Source organism: Tyto alba, unplaced genomic scaffold (assembly GCF_018691265.1).
Source record: "Tyto alba isolate M040663 unplaced genomic scaffold, T.alba_DEE_v4.0 Super-Scaffold_13, whole genome shotgun sequence".
In the NCBI taxonomy this organism is placed as follows: Eukaryota; Metazoa; Chordata; class Aves; order Strigiformes; family Tytonidae; genus Tyto; species Tyto alba.
Genome location: NW_024881275.1, coordinates 44562169 through 44585705, shown reverse-complemented (window position 1 = coordinate 44585705; position 23537 = coordinate 44562169). Strand labels below are relative to the sequence as shown.

Sequence of the window (23537 nt, the reverse complement as noted above, 5' to 3'; positions counted from 1 at the left end):
TTTCTCTGGGCTGCACTGACCCAACCCTCAGCCTTTCTTCATATGAGAGGTCTTCCAGCCCTCTCGTTATTTTCGTGGCCCTCCCCTGGACCCGCTCCAACAGGTCCATGTTTTTTGTGTACTACAGGCCCCAGCGCTTCAGGGGGCTGTCTCACTAGAGCAGAGTAGGGGGGGACAATCACCTCCCCTTGACCTGCTGGCCACAGTTCTTTCGACGCAGCCCAGGATACAGTTGGCTTTTTGGGCTCTGGGTGCACATTGCTGGCTCTTGTCCAGTTTTTCATCCACTAGTAGCCCCCAAGTCCTTCTCTTCAGGGCTGATGCTTCATAAAGATGCATAAAGATTCTCCCTAGGTTGTAAATCTGATATACTGAATTTCCTAGAGCAAACAAATTTTCATTCTCAGTGTTGAAGCATGTCTAACAATATGATCACTTTGTTTACTTCGGTCTTTGTATTGCTGATCTATGTTACTTTCTTATCAACGAATTAGTCTAGTGTTGATTCTAAATAACTGAAATTGCAGCACAAAACATGTAAGTACATTCTTCTAATGAGTAACAAAACCTATTCTGTGGTGACACAGTATGGAATTTTCTGCAGTAAACTCACATATTTTCAATAAGTAAGCTTTAAAAACAAAAACGAAAATACCTTTTTCTCTGTAATGCTCTGCTTAGCATTTTGATTCTTGTTTCAGCTGCTAGAAATTAAAAAAAAAAAAAATCTTACTTCTGTCTTCCTAGAGCATGGATTGAAGCCACAGATTTTATAGCTTGGAGTTTGCTTTGCAGCTGCTTTATTGCTGTCAGAACTGTCTCTGAACCATGCAATGTGCTGTTTGAATTACATGTGTCTGTTTAAGGGTAACACAGGAAGCTTCTGTCAAAACTGCATATGGCACTATAGTTGCATTGTATTTCTAAATTTCTAGGCTTGAGTTAAAATTGCAGTGTTTATTTTACAAAATATTCTCATTTCTTCTGGCCATTAAAATTATAGCTTGGCCCTTCGGTTTAAATCACTGCAGAAGTGGGCTGAATTCTAGCTTGTTAATGCTGACATTCCTGCCCTGGTTTCCTTAGGTAATATGTGTTAAAGGACATTCGGAGGAGCCTCCCATCCAGCCACTGCAGCCCAGCCTAGTGCAGGCCAGGACCCAGGGTCCCTGTCTGGGCTGGAGGATGTGAATGGACAGACACACATGGGGCACTGACATAACTCGTTACGTGTACTGTCACAGTGCTGCCTTCAACAGTGCCCATAATGCAGAACTCACATCAACACAAGCACAGACAGCCACATCCCCACTTCCTCGGGGGCTCCTAGAGACAGAAGGTCAATAGTGGGGGCACACGCATGACACTTTCCAGGTTCACAGGCACACGTACATTTACGGATCCCCCAAGTACCACCACAGTCCCTTTGTCCAAATCCCAGGCCCCCTTAGCCACCCAGTGGGTCCCCCCTACTTGGCAGTTGATCCAGCTTGCTGCTCACTGTCACACTCTCACCCTGTTGACACCCACAGCTCCCCAAATACCAGCACATACCCTCTGCCCACCTGGCAGCTCTGCCTGGACCCAGAGCCTCCTACTCACCAGCTGGTACAGCTTGGAGTTTGCTGATGAGTTATACGTGTGCTCACCTGCTTTGGGGATGGTATAGATGCTCAGCCTCTGCCAACAGCCAGCACCCCACAGGCTGTGACCCACGGTCCTGCTCCAGCTACCTGTGCTGAGCTCTTCACTTCTATAGCTGCTTTTTTTGGGACATACATTGTTCCCAACCCAGTAGCTGGTAGCCAAGACCCCAGTCGCTGGCACTGAGACCCCACTCATTTTGGTAGCTGACACGACAGGCCTCAGGCACCCAAACCCCTGGTCTGACTCTAGCTGCTGGTACCAAATCCATCACATTGGTTCCCCCAGTAGCTGTCACTTAGTCTTTGCAGCATCCGTGCACATTGGATAGAGACTGAAATTATGAGGAGAGAGTTAAGAACGGATATAGTGAAAGGGTAGGACAGACTGCAGTGATCAGGTGGCAGACTTGGTCAGACCACTGTACTAACCAACACTGGTTTACACGCAATTGTCCCCTTTTAGACCCCTTTCTGTCTGTCCCTCACTTTGTTTCTCCCTGAATCCTGTCCCATGCCCATCCTCTCAGCAGCTGGCACAGTCCCACTGACCCCTCCTGCATCCTGCAGCTTTGGGTTTGCATCTTTATTAGTTGTGAAGTCCCCGCCTGCAGTTTCTTCATAGCCCATCAGTTGTTGTGATTGACTAGGTGTGTTTCTGGTTATTGTTTTCATTAACAATAATTGGTCAAGTGTTATGTCTGAGTGTCTCTCTCCTTTTCCTTATCATCACAGTCTGGGGAGGTACTTAGCCAGATATTCTTACTGAAAGAATTCTCACACTGGCACCAACTAGTGTGACTGGCCAAGTTTGGTACCATCACAGCCTCCCTTACCACATGTCCGTCAGGTTTGAATCTACAAATTCTTTTTATAGCTCCTTTGATCAGATAGCCTTAAAGGAGAAGACATTCTCCTTCCATTTACTCTTACACTACGGAATAGCAATTGTGGGAACTTGCCCTCATAAGAGGAAGCTATAATGTGAGTGTCCAGTTAAAATAAATATTGTATGTCTTGGTATCATCTCAAGAGTATTTTCTTTGAAATAAAGCAAGACTGTGGAATTCATGGTTTATTGCTCACATGCAGTTACTTTGGCTGTGTCTGTGGGACAGAATTTTTCATGTTTGTACTTGCTTCTTAGGCTTTTATGATCTATGGAGTCCCGAGATATGTATGTAGTATTTATTAAGTAAAAAAAACAGAAATAGTACTGGACAATTTTCACAGAGGTGTGGGCAAGGAAAGAGATACAAGTAGTCTATTACCATATTACAGTTGATACCGATGACATGGGTTTTGATGGACTTTCAGGAAGTAAGACAGTACTAATAATTTTTGTATGCTTAGACTGGATAATAGAACAGTCTTTCTGTGGGGGAAAGTTAGACAGCGATTGGTGTATAGGCTGAAAGTGTTCAGGCAGGACCTAAATGCTTTCTAGGAGCAGAAGGGGTTTTTATTGTTTACAGAATTAATTCCAATTGTGGGGACTGCAAAAATAGAAATAGCATTTTACATGGCAGTTTGGTGTTATTTTCCTACAATGACATTAGATAATATGAAGAGAGTATTTTAAAGCATAGTATATCTCCAGAACTGTAGGAATTTAAAAGACTTGTTCATCTTCAGAATAGAAGAACATTCTGCATCTGTATTATGTCATGAATGGACAATACTGTGGGGTTAGCATTTTGATGAAAAATGTATAGCCAGAAGATGATGCTAGCTAGTTTTAAAAACTTCACACACTGGGTTTTTAAATGACAGTGACTCATCATGGAAAGTTGGCAAATAGAATCTCTTTAAAATACTGCACTGGAACATGAGATAGTTCTACTTGAAATATCTGAACAATTTTTATTTCAAAATAAATACTGAAGTAGTCTGCTCAGTCATATGGACCAATAGTGTGGAAAATCAATATAAACAAAAAAGCTGCTATTAATTACTGGTGTTATGTGTATTCATTAAAATAGCCATGGGATTTGTCCTTTTTGCAGTATAAGTATAGATTTACGGAGTTTATTGGGTCTTTTTGGAAAAAGCTGGAAAGCTTGAAGTCAAGTTTAAGGTTGGAGTGAAGCTTTGTGAATGTTTAGACTCAAATCAGTGAAGAGGCATGGTAAAAGTGCTGCTGTTTTTATGATCAGCACCATCTGAGTGGACTTGAATCTGGTAAATGTCCTTTCTGTGTGATTCAGAAATATATAAATATGTTGAGTGCATGAATGCTTTTGATTCACACAATTATGATAATATCAAATTTCCTGTGTTTCTGGATAGACTGAAGGTAAGTCTTGGCTGAATCCTTTAGTTTGAAATTAAGGTAATTTTGTTCAGTGTAATGTTTAATTAAAATAGAAGAAATTTATCTTTTTTCTTCCCTAGGTATGTGTTCTTCTTGGATCCATGCAACATTGATCTAGTACATCAGAGGATCAAGTCTCTTGCCTTGTGTGTATCAGCTTGCCCAAGGAAAGAACTAAAAACTCTGGCTGATATTCAGATATTTGCAGAAACTAACGGTATGCAAAAAGCATGTCTGTTTTTGTTCATGTACTGGATATTTTCAGAGAATTAAAAAAAGACTTATTCATTAGCTGAGCTAAAAATGAAATATGTATTGAGAAATATCAATAGAAATAAGGTGGTATTTTTATTAAGCTAAAACTTTACTAAATCGTACAGTATTAATATGATTCTTTTCTGTTATGTTTTGGACAGTTTTGAAAGATCACTGTTAAAACAGGAGTACGAAATGTAACAAGGGAATGTCTGATTATAGGGTATGTTCTCAACTCCTGTGGAAGTGTCCTGACATGGCTGCTCAGCAGTAATGCTGTTGAAACATCCTCATATGTATGGTGTTAGCGAGAGCAACACTGCTATTGAATGACACGTACTGCACAGAATATAGCTGTGGATGTGAAAATATTCCTGCTTTCATTCAGTGCTACAGTGCAATTCCTGGGGTACTTTTCTTTTCTTACATTTTTTAAAGAAGTGCAAAGGAAACTAACCGTATTAACAAATGAAATACTGTACCCCATCTCCCCTAAGAGCAGTACTTTTTCTCTTAGTAATAATACTGATATTACTGTCTCAATTCATATTTTAACACTGTATGTAATAAAACCCATGAGAAGTAACCAACTTCTGGACCTGCCAAAAGAAAGTAAAGATCAAAACTTAATTTGAGGATATTTCAGGGCTTTTCAGCTATTCAAGTGAGAGTGTTTTATCCTAAACTTTCCTACTTACTCTTTTAAAATGCTGTGGTAAGATTTCTTTGCCAGATATTTGACTAATGATGAATCAGTCTGGCTGACCAAGTTCAAAGCAGTGTAACTGATAACTTTTCGTAGAAGGAAATGAAATGTTGATTTCTGTTCTGGTACAGGTTATGTGAATACTTCTTGTTTGAAAGCAGAGTGACTTAAAGTCACCCTAGAATACTGTTAGTGCCCTTGGGTCTCCCACTGCACTGTGCCTGTATACCTGTGTGTCTGACAGCTTGATCGGGGAGCTGAACTATCACGTAGCATCACAGCATGTGTGGAGATGCACGAACAGCTGTGCCAGCACAGTGCAGCAGGTGGTCTGTGAATGGGACCTTCCTCATGTGATCTGTGCACTGTTGCCAAATACAAGCCCACAGTGAAACTAACCAGTATCTACAGTCTTACTCTTTACCCCTTATCTGAGTGTGCTGTGTTTTTCTTAACTAATGCATGTCAGTTATTTGTCAGTGTGAAGTAAAGGTCTTTAGTAGTGGAGTTTCTTAAGTACCTCTTGAAATAATGAAATGCAGCCATGCCTTGTTTTACCACAAACACTGTTTCTATGTTTATAAGTCAAATCTCTTACTAACTGTGCCTGAAATATGTTCAGTATAACCACCTTTTAAAGTACACCAAAAACTACTCTTCTTAAAACATACTATGCTTTGTCTTCATGATTTTCCATTCTTACTGTATCTCCCTTACTGTTTTAGATTTTAAAACCTAAAGATAAAAGATTTTTTTTTTTATTATTAATATCACAGGCAATTGTTTCAGTTTACAGAAGCTTGGATGAAAGTATGAAACGTATTGCAGCAGAACAGAATCATTAATGAGTTCAATTTCTAATTTTCATTATATGATATTTGGTTTGTCAAAACCAGGTAATAACCTAAATTGAGCTTTCCTTTTGTAGATGAACTCTATGCGAGACTGGAATCACACAGTTCAGAGAAATATTGTCATCTTCATGGTTAGGTTTCTGCTTAAATGTTCACCAACCAGTGCCAGTTCCAAAAAGTGATGTTTTGCAGCAAATGAACAGCTTAAATATTGATCACCTTAAATGTTGCATATGTATAGTAAAAGTTCAAGCATGATTCAGTCTTGCAATAGAGTAAAAACAGTGAATTAGTATTAAAAATAAGTAGACAGAAACAAAACTCAGTAAGCAGAATAATTCATCTGAGAGCCACTTTGTAACTACGATAGTGGGTTTAAATTAATTAATGCTAGGATTGTGTTTGGCAGTCTATTTCAAGTGACCATAGACCCCACTGTAAAATGTATAATAAGAAAATCTGAGGACTTTGAACATGACTGCACAGAGGTTAATTACAATTTCTATGTTTGTGATGATATCTAGTTAGAATTTAGAGTTCAGCTGTCAAATTCTGAATAAGAAAGGCAAGACGTATATGTTTGGTTTCTTGTGATAATCAATTCTGCATTTTCCCAGGCTTGCAACTTCTAACACTCAACAAGAAAACCACCTTAATGTTTTAAATATATGGGTAGAGAATACAGTCAACTCTTAATTTTGTTCTGCTGAGCCTTTCTGAAAGCTTTAACCCTTCCTGCAACCTGAAAATAGCGATTGTGCTGGAGATGGGCTCTGTGTAGGTTGTTGCATGTGCATTTGAAGAGCTAGCCATTTTCACCTAGCTCACGTGCCATCCCTGAAACCACCTTACTTATCCATGCACTTTGGAATTCTTTCATAAATTACTGTTTAAGAACCCTTCAATCTGAAGAAATTCTCTGTTGTGCCTCAACACATCAAGAGGTGGTGTGGTAAGTTCAAACAAAGGTTTTTTTATTTAAACAGCTTTATCAAAAGATATAACATAGTAAAACATACTACAACATCCTTATATTGATCAATAATTTTATCAATACCACGTATGCTCTTTCAGCTAGCTTAGTATTCGTGGTATCTTTCTCAAAGTGGGACAGGCACTTGATTGCCTGTAGACAACATGACAGAACTGCTAACCCCTGAGGTTCAGAGCAGTTATGACAGAGCTCTTGCTTATTGTGTAGTACAGCTTGTATTTTTCTGTAAGCAAGATTATAAATAAGCATTTGGGGCAGGGAAAATACTTGCTTGAGGCAAGAAGATCATCTTATGACAAAGCAGCCTTTTGAATTCCTGAATCAGTAATGATGCACTTGCTATTCTGCTGTATTTTGGAAAAAGGAGCTGATTTGGTGAATAACGCTGCACTATTTCAGGACAGTAACTTCATTCTCATCCCCACCCCTCTTGTTCTCCCACAGTCAGGTCCTGCATTTGTAGTACCTTCCTATCTAAGAGAAGTCTGTCCCTCACAAAGCCTGGATAATTTTAGGAAAACATGAAAGCATGCTTTACCCTATTCAGAATAATTGACACACAGAGCACTGGGAACCAGTTGGGACCTTTTACAAGAGGAGTAAAAAGGGAAAGAAGCAGCCCTGCAGTTGAACATTCAGATCTTCAGTCTGTGCAAAGGCGCAAGGTGTAAAAACAGGAAAGTTCTGGAGCAACTCGTGGAGGTGGTGCAGAAAGGTGCACTGTTGGCTGAGAACATGTTCTGCTGCTATTCTCACACAGCAATGCTGATACTTGAGCTTGTAGAGATATGGATTGGACACAACTGAGAATGTTGTAAACTGGCTGCTGCTGGTCTCCTCAGGATTTTCTCACCCAGCAGAACACCTTAGGCAGGGAGTACTCAGGATGCAGTGTTTTTGTTGCTCTTGGCACTTAAATAATGTATTTGAGTAATGTGACTGAAAGCTGATTTTTTTCTAGAAGGCTGATTGATGCTTCAAAACTTAATGTCCATGAAATATTGCAGTGCTGTTTTCAAGGACTTGCCAAAGCATTTGGAAATATCCTTGAAGATATAATTCATATATGACTGTGCCAAATGAATAATGAAATGTCACTACTAAAAGGAAACACTAAACAGGTGGCCATAATTTCTGTCATGTTTAATTCAGTGATAACCATACTGACTGGTCATTGTGGGAACTAGTATTCGTGTTGTGTAAATGACCGGATGCAGATTTAGGAACCTAAAATGAAATTTCTATTTTATAGCATATTGGCAGCTGTGTCAGTTGTCAGAATCCAGCTAGACTTAGAGCCAGAGGTAAAGCTACATCAGGTCTGCTATGGAGACTGACCTAAAAGAAGTCAATAAAGGAAATTAGTCTGGCTAAGTTAGAGCTGGTCACCTCTCTGAGCTATGGGAAGGAACCACTGGGGGAAAAAGAAAAGATTTTTCTTTTGTCTGAAGATAATGACATATTAATGTGTAGTAATCAAAATACATCTTGGCAGTTACCATTGGTACTTGCGTTAGAAATAGCAGTTACATCGGTTGCTGCCAGCTTCTGAAATTGTTCTTCTGCTCCCATTCCCCACACACACTTTGTGTTTAGTGAAAACGTGCGAGTTAAAACTTAATCCTTTGCTCATGAATTTTCCTGAAGCCTGTTGTACCGTACTAGTTAGAGGCATCTTATGGTTAAAGAGATTCTGCACCACTAAGTCTTTGGGGACGTGAGTGTGTTAATATTGTCATTTTTTGAATGGCTGGAATGAAAGTATGCTATGACTGATTTTAAGATACGGAGTCATCCACTGCTGCTCTGCCTGTTACCAGAACTGTCCATCAGGGTTGTCTTGTGTTGGAAATGGATCCTCTAGTCAGAATGAAATTGTTTTCACAACAGAAAGCGGCTGCACGTGTAGTCCTCCAGTAATACTCTGTTGTGTTATTGATTACATTAATAAACCATTTGGGAAGGGCGAGAAACAATGAGGTAATAAATCTTGCTGCGGCTACTGAATTATTTAGAATTGCATTAAAAAAATCTGGTATCAATTGTAGTGAAATAAAATGTCAAATGGAAAGGAATGCCTACAGAGTGAAGGAGTGGGAAACAACCATTGTTATGCATTTAGTATTTCACTTCAAAATGGTTATTGCTACTTGGGAAAGAGATTGTGAGGCTACTGAGGATAGCAAGAGGATTAGGTGGTGGCACAACATTGTCTGAAAGTGTAATGTTTATTAATTTTGAAGAGAAAAAAATAAGGACTGTATTTTCTGTAAATTCATGCTCTGTTGACATCATAAAGTCTGTGTTCCAGTCCTTCCTTGACAGTGTTTTCTTAATTTTTTTTAACCTTATACACACACACATATATGTATATTCCCAGTATGTGTACACATACTGAGAAGGGAAACAGGGATGATCACAATAAAAGACCAGTGATTCTTCTGCCTGGAAAAGAGGAAACCATCAGGAAGAGTAAGATAATTAAAAGTGGAAATAGCTTAGAGAAGGTTAAAAAAATATTATTCCTTGATCTCAGAACCTGAACAGTATGTAACCAGAGGTCAAAAATTAAATTACTAGCCATCAAAGAGCCAGATTTTTTTCCACACAAGTTATGGTTAATTTACAAAACTTAGTGCCATGACGATATGTTAGATACCAGAAGATAAACTGTTAGAATAATAGTGTTTGGAGATTTAATAGGAGGTTACTACTCAAGGATATCTTTGAGCTGTAAGTAGTGGAGAGCTAAAGATACAGTAGGGGAAACATCTGCTACTGGATTAAATGAATTTTTAATTTGATTGCAGAACAGCTGATTTTATTTAGCACTGGAAGAAATGCAGGTGGAGGAATGGGTAAATGAATATTTGTTTTCAGCCTTCTGTACTGTTGATAAGAATGAGGGATAAGAGAACAGGATAGTCTGGGCTTTTTAATTACAACTCAAATGTATATGAATTCTGGCTCTAGGATTTTTTTCTTTTTTTTTTTTAATGTACAGTTAGTTGTAACAGCATATGTGCTTAGCTATCTCAGTAGTTCTCTTTATGGTTTATGGAATTGTGGAGACATTTAAAAATCTTAGTGGGGTTTTGTATTGGATTTTTTTTGAATATTCTTGCAGGCATTGGAGAATACTTACTTTCACTTCAGTCCCACATTTATTTATAAAAGCAAGCTGTAATTTCTCCTGCCCTCTGATGCTCACTTTTTTAAAGAAGTGATGGTATGTCTCTCTGCAACAACCAGAAGTTTAGATATATACAATCCTTACTTCCCTTCCTCTAAAAACACACACTGCTTCTGGAAGGCACAAGTGGATAGATCTAGAGAATGAAGCTTGCTTTATTCAGAGAGCAAATCTGTCATATTTATCTGAGAAGTCCTGACTGCAAAGAGGTCCGTCCTACGCCTTCTTGCTCATCTGAAGGTGTAACTATTTTTCTAGGCTCTACTGGGGCCCAGAAATCAGGTTTAGGTGTTAAGGTTCAACTCTATCCTTGTTTGGACTTCTGCCTCTATTCCTGCACCATTCGCAAAAGGCGTAGCTGCAATGTTTAGGTATGTTTGTGCAGACCTCTGATGCTTCCACATTAACTGCTACTTCAGGCTGTATTCAGATCAATGGCTAAGAAGTGGAGTTCTTGTTTTCTCACTCATTCCCAGCTCTGATGCTAATCTGTGCACAGCTAAATGCTACCTCATTCCTAAATGAAGCATCAAATTTGTACTTGTCTGCTTCTGGAATGTTTTTGTTGTTCTAAAACCATATAGGCAAATAGGAAATTTATATAAGTTTCAACTTTATTCATTCTTAGTGCTTGTGTTCTGAGTAGAATTACCTTCTGTAGTTATAGACAGGGTATGATTACAGTTGTCAGACCTAGCAGACAGTCTACTGAAATGAGGAAAGTCTGGTCAGCATTGATGTATTTCCTTTCATGATGGCCTAAACCTTTTTCCACTTGTTGGGGGTTTGTGAAGAGAGGGTCTTGTTATTACTCCTCATGGGCACGCTTTTTCTGAGGTCATGCAGCATTGTACTCTGTTACTGGCAGAAGTCAGCAATGGATAGTAACTTACCACCTCCTGTGGAAGTAGTGCTTGACATTCTGCCTGTTCTGTGGTTTTTCACTGTGGAATTTGGAGCAGAATTCCGTACTGATACATGAGCTAGTGTCTTAAACTTCCATTTTTTCAAACTTTCCACTTTCAAACTCAGAACACTATGCTGTGTTGCTAGTCCATAATATGCTAAGATAATATGCAGTTATTGGTAGTGTACCAAGTTACCTCATTGTGTGAAGCTTTGGACTGGTAATATGGTTCAGATTAAAAGTTTATAGCTGGTAGAGTTCAACAGATAGATTTGAGGTAAGGTCTGGAGTGAGAAAAGTAGAAAAGCGTTAAGAATTTCATCTTTGTGAGAGTCTGGGAGCTTTATCCTTTCTGAATACTCGTGAACTTCAGCTCTGTCAATATCCAGCTATCTCAACATCTAGCCTGTATTGCATGGGTTGGTCAAGTGTAATCATCTGTGAGTCATGTATTCACAATGTTAGCTATGGTTTAATTGGTGACACTTCCTCATAAAACACCCAGAACCCAAGAGGAATTAACATTGGCACAAAATACAGAGGCCAGTAGTTGTGATTTAAACAGTCTCACTCCTGCTAACATTTCTGCACACTTCTATATCTGTGATTACCTGTAGTTTGATTCCTTTGTCAGAGGACTTACATTACTGATGGACTAATAGGATGTTGCTTGAGAAGGAGAGGGTATGCTTAAAATGGAATAAATGTTGAGGTTTTAAACTATAAGCCCTACTTTGCCATATGGTCATTTAGAAGTCAGTTACGTCACATATGTGTGCATGCTGTCAGTCAGACTCAAAACAGTGAGACCATGCATGGAATAGCATATAAGTTTCCTTATCAAAATAGGCTTCTAGTCTCTCAGGCTGTATTTTGCTACCTATCTATGAACAGGGGTATGTGGAGCTGCTTGAAGCCATGCCTAACTTAAGCAGAACATATTCCTAAGCTCCTAAAGTGACTGTTCTGCTCCTGGTACTGAAGATATCCCAGGTATCTCTGCATAGTTCTGTATCTTTATGCTTAAATCCTTGACTCTGAATATAAGTCCATGATTTTAGATCTGAAAGTCCTTGTTTTAGTTCCTGCTAACAGTGTTGATAGAGGGGTAGGCTCTGTTGAGCAGCTCAGAATGGAATCCAGAACCCCTGATGTGCTTTCCACCATTATCATTCAGGCAGTATTCATATCAGTGGTTTCCTCTAAAGGCTGGTCCTCTTAGCATATGACTTAGGAATTCTTACCATTTCTCAAGCTGTAAACTTTTATATTGATGCTGATGTAACAGAGGTTTTGTGTGTTTGCAACACAGCAAATACAGAAAAGAAAGCTGAACTGGAGCTCTGGTCTCTAAAAGTAGATTTATCTAGCCACCTTGGGGTAGTACGGAACTTCCTACTTACTGTACTGGTGTGGAATGCAGGGGGTTATGTCTTGTTCTGTGTGCTGGGTCCTCTGAGCACACAAGACCTTTAATAATTTGCCTTCTCAGCTGGAAAGAATCTTTAAAGTAAGAATTTTGCTGCCCATCTTTGTCCTGGCTTTCTACAGCATCTTTACATAACTTGTACTAAATGTAGGTGTTTTTAGGAATGCCAGAGAAAATGGCTGTTCTGCTCCTTACAGATACAGGCCTAGCCAAAACAGAAAGAAGATTTTTAAAGGAAATGGTGGCTGTCATTCCTATGACTAGGTTAAGGTTGAAAGGCAGGTTTGTCTTGAGATGCTTTGCTGCAGTCATGGCTCCAAAATGTTCCAGTGGCTGGAGCAACTCTATTCACGGAAAAGAAACCATGGAACAGAAACTGTATTTTATTTCTAGGTTACCACTCTGTAGGCAAAAGCACCGAATAACAGCACTGTGGGATCAGTAAACTGTGCTCACCAGTAGCCCAGCAACTGTTGCTCTGCATAGTTCAGAAGTATTTTTCTTTAAGGTTGCAACATATTGGGATCTCAAATCCAATCTCTGTAGCACAGTTTGATGTTGTTTGTCTAATGATTTCTCCAGAAGAAATATCTACATTGCTATATGAAGCAAAGGATGTACTACTTCAATGATTTGTCAGTTTGCTCTCTGAATTCTACCCATAATATATTTGAAACATTCACGAGTGATAATAATAATGGCCATATCAAATTCAACTCTTTTTCTCTAGACTTCTAGACTGCTAGAAGTCACAAGGCAACATAGATATCCACAGATCAGGTGTGTCCCTTAGGCTTATTTGGGTGGGGAGGTCTCTGCATAAGATACTTAAACTGTAGTTCAGCACTGGTAGTGTTGAATGGCAAAATGACCAAGCTGCCACCGAACATTCTGTATCATGAATCTGTATACAGCTGTCCACATACAGCATCCTCCTTCACTTCTGCCTACAAAACTACTTGTTTTCATCACAGAATCATAGAATAGAACAATGGAATCATTTATGTTGAAAAAGACCTTTAAGACCACAGATTCCAGCCATTAACCTAACACTGCCAAGTCCACCACTAAACCATGTCCCCAGGCACATCTACACCGTTTTAATACCTCCAGGGATGGTGACTCAACCACTTCCCTGGGCAGCCTGTTCCAGTGCTTGACAACCCTTTTGGTGAAGAAATTTTTCCTAATATCCAATCTAAACCTCCCCTGGCATAAATTGAGGCCATTTCCTCTCATGCTATCACTTGCTACTTGGGAGAAGAGATGGACACCCACCTTGCTACAACATCCTTTCAGGTAGTTGTAGAGAGTGAGAAGGTCTCCCTTCAGCCTCCTTTTCTGCAGGATAAACAAACCCAATTCCCTCAGCCGCTCCTCATAAGACTTGTTCTTCCCTTCACCAGCTTTGTTGCCCTTCTTTGGACCTGCTACAGCACCTCAATGTCTTTTCCATAGTGAGGGGCCCAAAACTGAACACAGTATTCAAGGTGCAGCCTCACCAGTGCCCAGTACAAGGGGACAATCACTTCCCCAGTCCTGCTGGCCACACTATTTCTGATACAAGCCAAGATGCTACTGGCCACCTTGGCCGCCTGGTGCACTGCTGGCTCATATTCAGCCAGCTGTCAACCATATTTATAACTTAGCTTTTGGCATATATTCAAAGCAAAATAAATGTAAATATTTGCAGTCTTCTTTTTCATTCTGGTTTTAAGATAACCAGGTGACTATTGCTGCCCATCCATCAAATTCTGGAGTTGTTTCTAAATGTACTTGATGCAGAAGTTTTCATACCTACAAGAATAGATTTTAAAATTTTGCAGCAGTATAGAGTGTTTCATCCAAAAATAAGAATAATTACTTTTAGATACTGCATCTACAACTACAACGTAAGGAGGGTAGTTTCTGTCTGATGTCTATTTATCTCATGCTGTGCTTTCCACATAAGCAATGAGAGGCGTAAGGATTCATATAAACAGTATAATTGAAAATAGAGTTCAGATGTTTTACCTGATAGCTTCTCTTTGCAGGAAATCTAAGTTGCTTCAGTGGTGTATTTGGTGTTTTGGATCTGCCCTCAAAAAACTAATTGATAGAAGTATTAAAGTAGTGTTCCAGAGACTGCATGGGATAGCCTGCTCAGCTGCTCACTCTGTTCTCTTTCAGTCTGTAAATAGATGTCTCTTCATAGAGGTAGCAATGTGGCAATGGTAAGCACGATTTCTGCAAATAATATTCTACAAATTCTACAAATAATACTTCTGTTTGGTGTCATGCAGGCTAAGATAATGCTGTTTCTCAAAATTCGTGATGTAATTTGGGTAAAAGTGTGTATGTATTATCCAGATCCAGTTTGTAGAAGTCCATGCTACAAAGTATTTCTGGAGAGATGATTTTCATAATGGAAATAATTGAATATTTAAAGCGATGATCAAGATGTCCTTAGTTTATTAGGTAGGAAGAAAAGGACACCAAATGCTATGTATTCGGAGCCCTTGCACTGGGGAGTAAGCAATCTGTTTGCAAACAGGCCTGGGAAGAAACTCATCTTTGGATAGGCAGCTTATACCATTGGAAAATTTCTTAACTTTTCCTCCAGTTTCTGTGAGACTGCTGCTCCAATCTGATTTTGCACTTGCTGTATTCCTAGAAGCATTGTCTCAAACGTTCAGTATCTTGATTATGGACAAACGGAAAGATGTCTGTCTAGGTGGTGTACTTCTGTTAGGTCAAGGGTCAGATACTAAGGAAACTTTAAATTATGTTTAAATTTTGTTGTAGTCAACTTGATCTTTATTGTGCTGTACTGATTTGTTTATGGAGAAAGTTCAGCTTTGTTAGAAGTTTTGGACATCTAACTCAGTGCTTGTGTTATTTTTCACCCAAGTTTCTAACTTCAGTGGTTTGGTTCCATTGTTCCCCTCTCTGAAGTCTGTAGACCCAGATGTATTTTGAAAATACAAAAAACAACCCAACCTAAAAAAAAAAAAACACTTGAATGTTTTCTTTCTATAATGAATATTGTCTTATGCAATACTCATGCACTAAAAATGATCAATAAAAAGCATGGTGGGGTAGCAGGGGGACGGTGATTTCAAAGTGCTGTGTGTCCTTCTCTTTTACACTGCATTGTGAATCAGCATTTTCCATTCGAGTACACAACGAGTACACAAATGTTGGAAGACCCAAAGCTAGATAGTGTCCTTCTGTTACACTGAAGCCTGTGTTGGACTTGATTCACTGTTCCATTACAGGAGGAACTGTAGCATATCTGTGTGGTAAGAGCACGAGGATCTGCAGAATCAGGACCTATATCAGTTTTATTACCATTTGCAAAGAATGGGAATATTTGAGTTTTATATTTTTTCCCTATCATTTTTCTTTTCCCTCTCAACAGGATCCACTCTGTGTAGCTATGAACTACAGCCGTCAGAATACACTACAGACCCAAGGGCTGCCAAGTTGTGTCCTAAATATCCTGTTCCAGAGAGGTAATATTAACATCTTGTTGGATTGGGGGTGGAGGGAGCAGAAATTTGTTTTGTTCATGGCAGTTCTTCAGAAAATATGCAGCACAGATTTATTCTGTTTTACAGGTGTATGTTTTAGTTTAATATTGCTACATGTTTTTAAAAGAGTGTGAAAGCAACTCTTAAAGAATACCCCAAACTATCCATGCATGTGTTACTGAGAGTATTGAGCTGGTCTCTTCAAGTTCTCTTCTATCTCGATGTAACTGACACTGTGCTGAGTATCAGCTGTTTTACTGCCTTTGACCCTATAGCCAGCTGCCTGTCAGCACTGCAGATCAGAGACAGTTAAGGAGCACTTTGGATCTTTGGGAGGAAAAAGGATAGATTGGCACACAGCTCTCCACAGTGTTCACTTCTTACACCTTACCTCAGACAGTCAAATTTAGCAAATTGTTTCATTTTTTATTTCTTCAGTCTCAAATGACTAATACAAGGATGGTCAAGTACCAAAAATAGGGCTGTATTTTACAAACAGATTGATTTGAGTTTTATTATTTAAAATATTGTATTAGACTGCTTTTTGTGAAGTATAATACAGAAGTTCATAGCTCCAAAAAGTTTGCTAGCTCTGCTGCCTGGAACTGTGGAGACGAGCACTGCTGAGAAAATAAGTGATCTGTTTGCTGTTGTATATACCCTTCTGTCTGTAATTCCACTCACTCAAGAAAAATTATGTGTTTTCTCAAAGTTTAGCTTCTCAAACATACTTAGTAGTGGGTTGTAACTGCAGAGTCTTTTCCTATGCAGAGTTTTCTGTTATGGTTTTATTAAATGTTATAATTGTGTCAGTTCTAAAAACTCACGATTTTAAGTCTCTCTTGTCTGCAAGGTAGCCTCTCCAGTGAATAGCTTTCTTATATTGTAGTGACAATAATAGCAGCTGGAATATTAACTTTTTTTTTTACTTTTCACCACAGCAGATTAATATTCCATGCAGCTAACCAGCTGTTACAGCTGTAATACAAAAACAAATGAAAACTTCAGTGCCAGCTTGCATACTGAAAAGGCTTGTCAGTCTTAGTTTTTGCCAGAATTATATTGACTTTTCTGATTGTGTGTTCCCATGTCATTTAGTCTGAAAGAATATAGCTTAATAAGAAAACAGAAGGATAGAACAGTGTGTCAGAGCTCTAATGACACTATGTAAATTACTCACGAAATCTACATCGAGTTATTTTTGAAAAGCTATGGTGTAGGTGGTGTATTTCCCCTTTTTTATTTAGTATGAATAAAATGTACAATATGTTTGAATATTTTTGAGATTGAAAAGACTGAACTTAATGCTCTAAGGCAAAAAGGGCCACTATTGTATCTGTAAACCACTCTGGTTTTCAGATTTTTATTGTTAAATTATTTGAGCAAATCAGTGTAATTTGGAGGGGAAATGGAATCCTGTGGAGACAAACAAATTAAAGCCCAACACCCTGTAGGCTGAGGCATTCAGGGAGAAGTTACCTTACACTCCTGTTCTCAGATTTGAACTGTCATCTGATTCCCATTAGGTCCATGGGACAGAGGTGGCATATGCTGTGAGGACTGTCCCTTGATGTTTTCTGTTTGATGACCAGGCTTCTTGACACCCTTCAGTTGAGGCTTCACCTCTCAATGGACTGATCCTCCAGCTTCAAGGCGTTATGTCCAACTTTGACACAGCAGTGCAGTCTAGCAATGCAGCCAGCGGTACATGTTTCTTCCAGAGACCATATCTCAGTCTCAGTAGAGCATGACTTTAAGAGGACCCTAGAGGAAAACCGATCCAGCTTTTCCCTGCATCATTCATCTATCAGCCAGCTGTGCTGAGCTGTACCAAGGGGCTGCCCTGTAGAGGTTATAAAGACCAGCTAGCAGTGGCGTCCCAGCCAGGCTCCCCCCACCAGATTGCTGCATATGCCCAGGTGTAGTAGCGAAAGGAAGAAGCTCTCCTCTGAAATCTAATACTTGAGCAATCAAATGGGTCTCTTGATTTCATTTGAATGTTGCTTTAAAAATACAGTTTTTAACACCACCATCTGCTGGCTTGAACTTTATTTGCTCTTGTTCATGATTAAGCATCGTGTCGTTATTCTCAGAAACTTGTAATTCCATTTCAGTATGTAATATACCAAGTTACAATCAAGAGGCCATATAAAATAGCACATTTTTTATTAAACAAGATACCTTTCCTTGCCTACTCATTCAGTCAGAAGCACTGAAACAGCAACAGATCTCAAAAGGCGGATTCTCAGGAGTCCCATTTACTCAGGAAAGCTTGTAGGAACCACTAGCCTATTTTCTTTTATTATTAATTACAATGAAGCTAGAAATTAATTCTTGAACATTTAAATAGGTAGCTTAAACTGTATAGTGAAATTGCTATAGCTTAAGGGATGTTAGATGAGTAATATAAACTCTTGTATGCAAAAAGCATGTTTTCCTCTGTTGGGATGGATTTTGGAACGGTATTTTAATTCCATTAGTTCCCCTTTTCAAAATGGGTATTTTCTACTTGGATGCAGGAATGACAGTCCTTTGCCTACTCCCAGCTCAACATTTGAGCTTTGTTACTGATAATTGCCAGCTTCTAAATGCTCTAGGCTTTCTGCAAATTTGGAGTAGTTAACAATTAAATAAACCTCTCAAATTTCAGTCTTTTCTAGTATTACTGCATATGGTGAAGTGCAGCATGCTGCTTATTCCAAAACAGGCTATGTTGTAAGAGGCTGAGAGGATACGTGGGCAGCCTTTTAAATACAGCAGCCATCATTATGGGTTAATTTGGTTTTTAACAACTGTGACTAATTCACAGTTACTTTGCTGTGCTTAACTGCTGTCTTCATCATTACCCAAAAGTAGACCATCAATATGAGCATCTCCAAATGCATTTACCCACTCAGCACAGTAAGTTTAAAACCATATAATTTGCAATCGTCAGTCACTTCAAACAAAAACCTAGAATCTGCTAATCACCTAGGTATGGCAGGTGATCATAATTTCTCCCAAATTCTATACAGAGTAATTACACACTAACAGTTTTCAGCATGTCATCTCTTTTTCCCAAAAAACAATGCATAGAAGGGATGTGACTAAGGCAGCTGGTTTACTCACTATGTGTTTAAAATGATGGTTAGAATTTTGGAAGTGTATGGGCTTAGCAAATAGTTGTTGAGTACAGAAAATTGCTGGTTTATAGGTCATTGCTGAAATGGGGAAACTGCAAAAGATTATGTGCATTGCTGCTACAGTCCACTGAAATCTTGTAAGGAAGATTGGGCAGGGTAAAACAAATACAGAGGTTAGAAGAAAAGACTGACATAATACAAAAGACATTTCTTTCACTGGATCCAGTTACAGGAGGGAACATGTAATTCATGGAACATGTGTCTAAAGTGTAATTGGGAAGACTGATCAGAAGATGTCATAGGCCATTTTGAGATTTGACATAGTTTATAAGCAAGAAAGGCAGCTACTTAATGGGAAACATTTGGAAAACAAAATTACCCACTGTTAAAGTGAATTTTTTTATTCTCGTATCTTCCTCTGATGGACGTGATAACAAGTTCTGCTGAGCATGCTGCAAAGTTTAATGCATAGTGACAGTATTTTTGGGGAGGATGCTTCTAAAACAGTTCAGGAATAATGAAACAATGGAGGCATCTTTGCATGGTTTCCAAACAATGTATAGCGTAAGTTTAAACAAGTTAGTGAAAGTAAATAGTCTGTAATCTTCAACGCAAGAGCAAGTTTAGTATGGGGAAGGACTAAAAATAAATACATTGGGTTTGCTTGGCAGCAATTTTAAGTGATGATGCCTTTTAGCATAAAATACATGCTTTAAGAAGAGTATTGTCATTCTGGGATTTCTTCTGCTGCAAATATGGGCCAGTATTCCATTCTAATCTGAGTGAAAGGTATTGTTTCAGCTGCTGGTTCGCCACCTGACACTTGAATGAGAGACATTTAAGCGGAACTGGGAATATGTATTTTCTGAGCCTTGATGTTTAAGGGTGGGAGGGTAATAATTTCCTGTTGGACTGTGCACTCCAGCCTCACAGGGTTACGTGTTAAGAACTGCATCACTTCCCATTATGATCATCCTCATTCCAGCAGCACTTGTGCATTCAACACATGGTTTCTGGTTATGATGTTATGAGGGTGGAATGGTTGCATCTATTCACCCTTCATTTGTGTGTTGATGTGGCATTTATATTAAGTAGGAGTAATTTTTTTTTCTGATTTTTTTTTTCTTGTGTCACCAGTGCACCTATTCCATTCTTCCATCGCTGTGCTCCTGTGAACATTTCCTGCTATGCCAAGTTTGCAGAGGCCCTGATCACCTTTGTCAGTGACAGTAGTGTCTTACACAGGCTGATTAGTGGAGTTATGACCAGCAAAGAGATTATAATGGGACTTTGCTTGTTATCACTAGGTAATTGTTTTTCTCATTACTAGCTATTTCTTAGTACTGCATTAGGAGATTGTTAACACATCTCTAACCACAATATAAGCAAAAACCCTTAGAAAATGGTTCATAATGCTTTTTTAAACTTTTATTTGACAGATGGGTAACTTACTCAGAAGCAATATACATATGCATTCCTGGTTTTAATCCTCTTCCACTGATTATGAGATAGAGGATGCATGGCTGTTGATTAGCCAGCATTAGTTTTGGTGTAGTTAACAGAGCATTCCCATTCTAATTTTTATTATCGCACCTCTTTCCTATTTCTAATACTCATCTTCTGCCAACCCATGTCCAAATAAACTCTTTCCAAATAAAAAGGACATTGTGAGAAATACACAATGGCACACTTTTCTAGAGTGTAGGGGTTTTAGTTTGTTTCATTTAACATACTTGTGCAGGGATATGAGAACTTTCAGAGGGAAAATAAGAAACTTAAGTGCCCATTTGTTGTGTTGTATGTTACTTCCTTCTTCCTCTTCCCCCAAAATTAAATTCTACAGGCCTTTGAAAATCTCAGCTTTGTCTGAAGAGCTGGAAATTCCCAGTAGTGTAGAGGAGCTGAATTGTTCCTCCAGTGTCAAGATGCCTCTGGCCTATAGAGTGACCCATGACACTCGACTGAAGTGGTGTTTTAACAGAGTCTTGTGAATTAAGGTGGAATGTTACCCACCCACAGCAATTACCTTCCTAATGAGTCTGTTTTACTCCTACCAACTATAAAATCTGAAATCCTAAAATGAGAGGCTCCAGATATTAACTATGTATATGAGCAGTGTGTGCTTTTGAAAGAAACACTGTGAAGCTGTACCAAATAAAGTCCTTTGTTTTCAGTCTGCCTTTGTGGTTTAAAGAAAGAAAAAAAAAAAAAAAAAGGATGCTAGATAACCTTTAAAAAACCCCAAAACCACAAAAGACCATTGAGTATCTTTTCAACTATAACTGGAAAGCTGTTTATTCTTCTATCTTGACAGCTGCAGTATTTGGTAGTAATGGTAGAAAGACTGTTCCAAATCTACTGAAAACTAGTGGCTGATTAGCAGTGTTGCTGTTCAGTTAGAGCCAGAAGACAGTTTATTTTAGAAATACTTTTCATACCTTCATAGTTAAACAGAATTTATTTATTTTTAAGCAATGAGTAAGATTGTGTGATTTGGAAAGTCAGGTTCCAGTGGCTTTCTTGTAACTGCTGTACCCAAATACTTATATGCAAAAGTATGTGCGTGCACTTGCATACACCACTCAGTAAACCTTAGTTGTCTGGGATTGTAGAAGACTTTTTAACATGCAGTTCCTGAATGGCAGTGGAACTATGTGAACAAAGCTTGTTAAAGAACTCCTTTTGAATGTTGAAAATAGACATATGTTTTTTTACTTTTTACTAGTATTACATTTAGAAGTCCACAGATGTCACATTATCTGCACTTGTTTGACAAGCATATTTGAGTCCAAATTCTGCTCTGGTCCTCCAGAGGTGTGCTCATGTTACCAGACTGGGAGTACTAGCATGTCTTGCTGTCTGTTCTGTCATTGTCTAAATACATCTCTGTCTGTACGTACACATTATGTCTTGTATTCAATGTACCATGTAAACGTATTTATGCTCTCTTTGTTTTTTTAATCAACAGTATCAAAGCAGAGATTGTAGAGGTGCCTCATTTCCTTAACTGTGCAGTGAGTTTCTAAGCTTCAGAAAAGAAATCTGTCTAAAAATTCTGTTGGAAGGCAGTTATCTTAGTGCAGTGGAAGAATGAGGAAGGCTATTTCTGCTTGAAATAATTGCTTATTTTATTTGTCTTCTTTTGCAGTGTTGTCCATGATTTTGATGGTTATAATCAGGTACATTTCAAGAGTACTTGTCTGGATTTTAACAATTCTTGTCATTCTGGGATCACTCGGTAAGTCTTGTTTGTCTTGAGTTTCTGAGTACCCAGTTCTGATCTTTGTGCTCCGTGTCCTCAGGCCAGCTACATCTTGCACAGATCTTGGATCATGCATTTCTCTTCAGCTTTCCTTTAAGGCCCTTGCAAGACATATGCCAAAAATGCCACCTCTGTAATTGCAGTCCTCTCCCAGCGAGTACATTGCTCCTTAGAGATTTACTGCACACCCTGCTTGTCTGGCAAGCTTCCTGTCAGCCTATCTCGCTAGAGCCCACATAGGCAATAGGAGATATTCCTCACAGCACAGCCCTAAATGTTGCCTGCTTCTTAACCTGCTTCCCAAATATGGCAGCATGGCAGCTAGTCTGGGTGAGTCTGATGAAACACCCACCCGCTGCCCATGCTGAAGGGATCAAAGGGCAAATACTGTTTATCCAATAAACAATACTGTTTATGCAGTCTCAGGGGATCTTAGGATGTAGATGTGTCTGTAAAACCCTGACATGTTTATCAGCTCCTTTAGTCGTCTGAGTAGTTCTGTAGGTATATCTAAGACCTGTTCCTGAGGAGAGGAATCGAAGGTGCTTTTTTAGCATTTTTAATCAAATCTTTATATTTCCATATGACTCAGAAAGTTCTGCATGACCTACGTCATGTATGAAATGCAACCAGCCATGCTGTTTTGGGAATGGACAAAGATTGTTTCATCCAAAATTATGTAGCTTGCATGAAAACAGCCTTACTTTATCACATTAACTTTTACATTTGTAAAACTAAATTTTTCTATTATTGATACTCAGTAGCTTAGCCAAAATGTATGGGCAGATGACTGTAGGGAAGGAATGAAAATAGAATAATCAAATTAGGAAGCACTAGCAATTTAATTCTTGCAGTTCATAACTGCAAGGGATGGAAAAAAAATCAGCAGGCCATCTGTTTTTGCAGGATCACTTGGGTTTTCTGCTTACTGGTCTCAGGTTCTGTGACCGTAGAAAAAGCAAAAAAAAAGTTGTTGGTTTTTTTTTTTAATTTTATATTCTCCTTAGAAGCTGAGCAACTATGTTGAGTGAAAGATTTGAATGACTTATCTTATTGCCATCTGTTATTATGCTCTAAAAAATCACATCCATTACACGGATTGAATAAAGATATGTCATCTGTGAGACATACTGCTTATTCTGTATTCACTGTTTGTTAAGGAGATGCCAAAAGAGCATCCTCCATTCTAGACTTAGACTTGAATGGAGTACCTTCAGCAAAGACTTGTAACCTCTGGATAACCGTATGCAGCTGGTGCAGAAATAACAACAGAACAGAGAAGGACACTCAAAAGTGAATCAGGGGGAAGAGGTTATCTACCTGAGGGGCTGGAGTCCTGTATAAGA

The 23537-nt window shown here is 38.8% G+C and overlaps 1 protein-coding gene across 3 annotated transcripts in view; it reads left to right on the top strand.

Annotated features, from left to right (window-relative positions):
* The window catches only part of SLC44A1 (solute carrier family 44 member 1), a 63962-nt gene that overhangs the window by 24770 nt on the left and 15655 nt on the right, over positions 1-23537 (top strand). For all 3 annotated transcript variants that reach the window (XM_033009244.2, XM_033009242.2, XM_033009241.2), the window contains 4 exons: positions 4038-4174; positions 15696-15789; positions 20067-20236; positions 22078-22167. In XM_033009244.2, coding sequence (XP_032865135.2) covers positions 4038-4174; positions 15696-15789; positions 20067-20236; positions 22078-22167 — 491 coding nt within the window. The remainder of the gene's footprint in view (positions 1-4037; positions 4175-15695; positions 15790-20066; positions 20237-22077; positions 22168-23537) is intronic.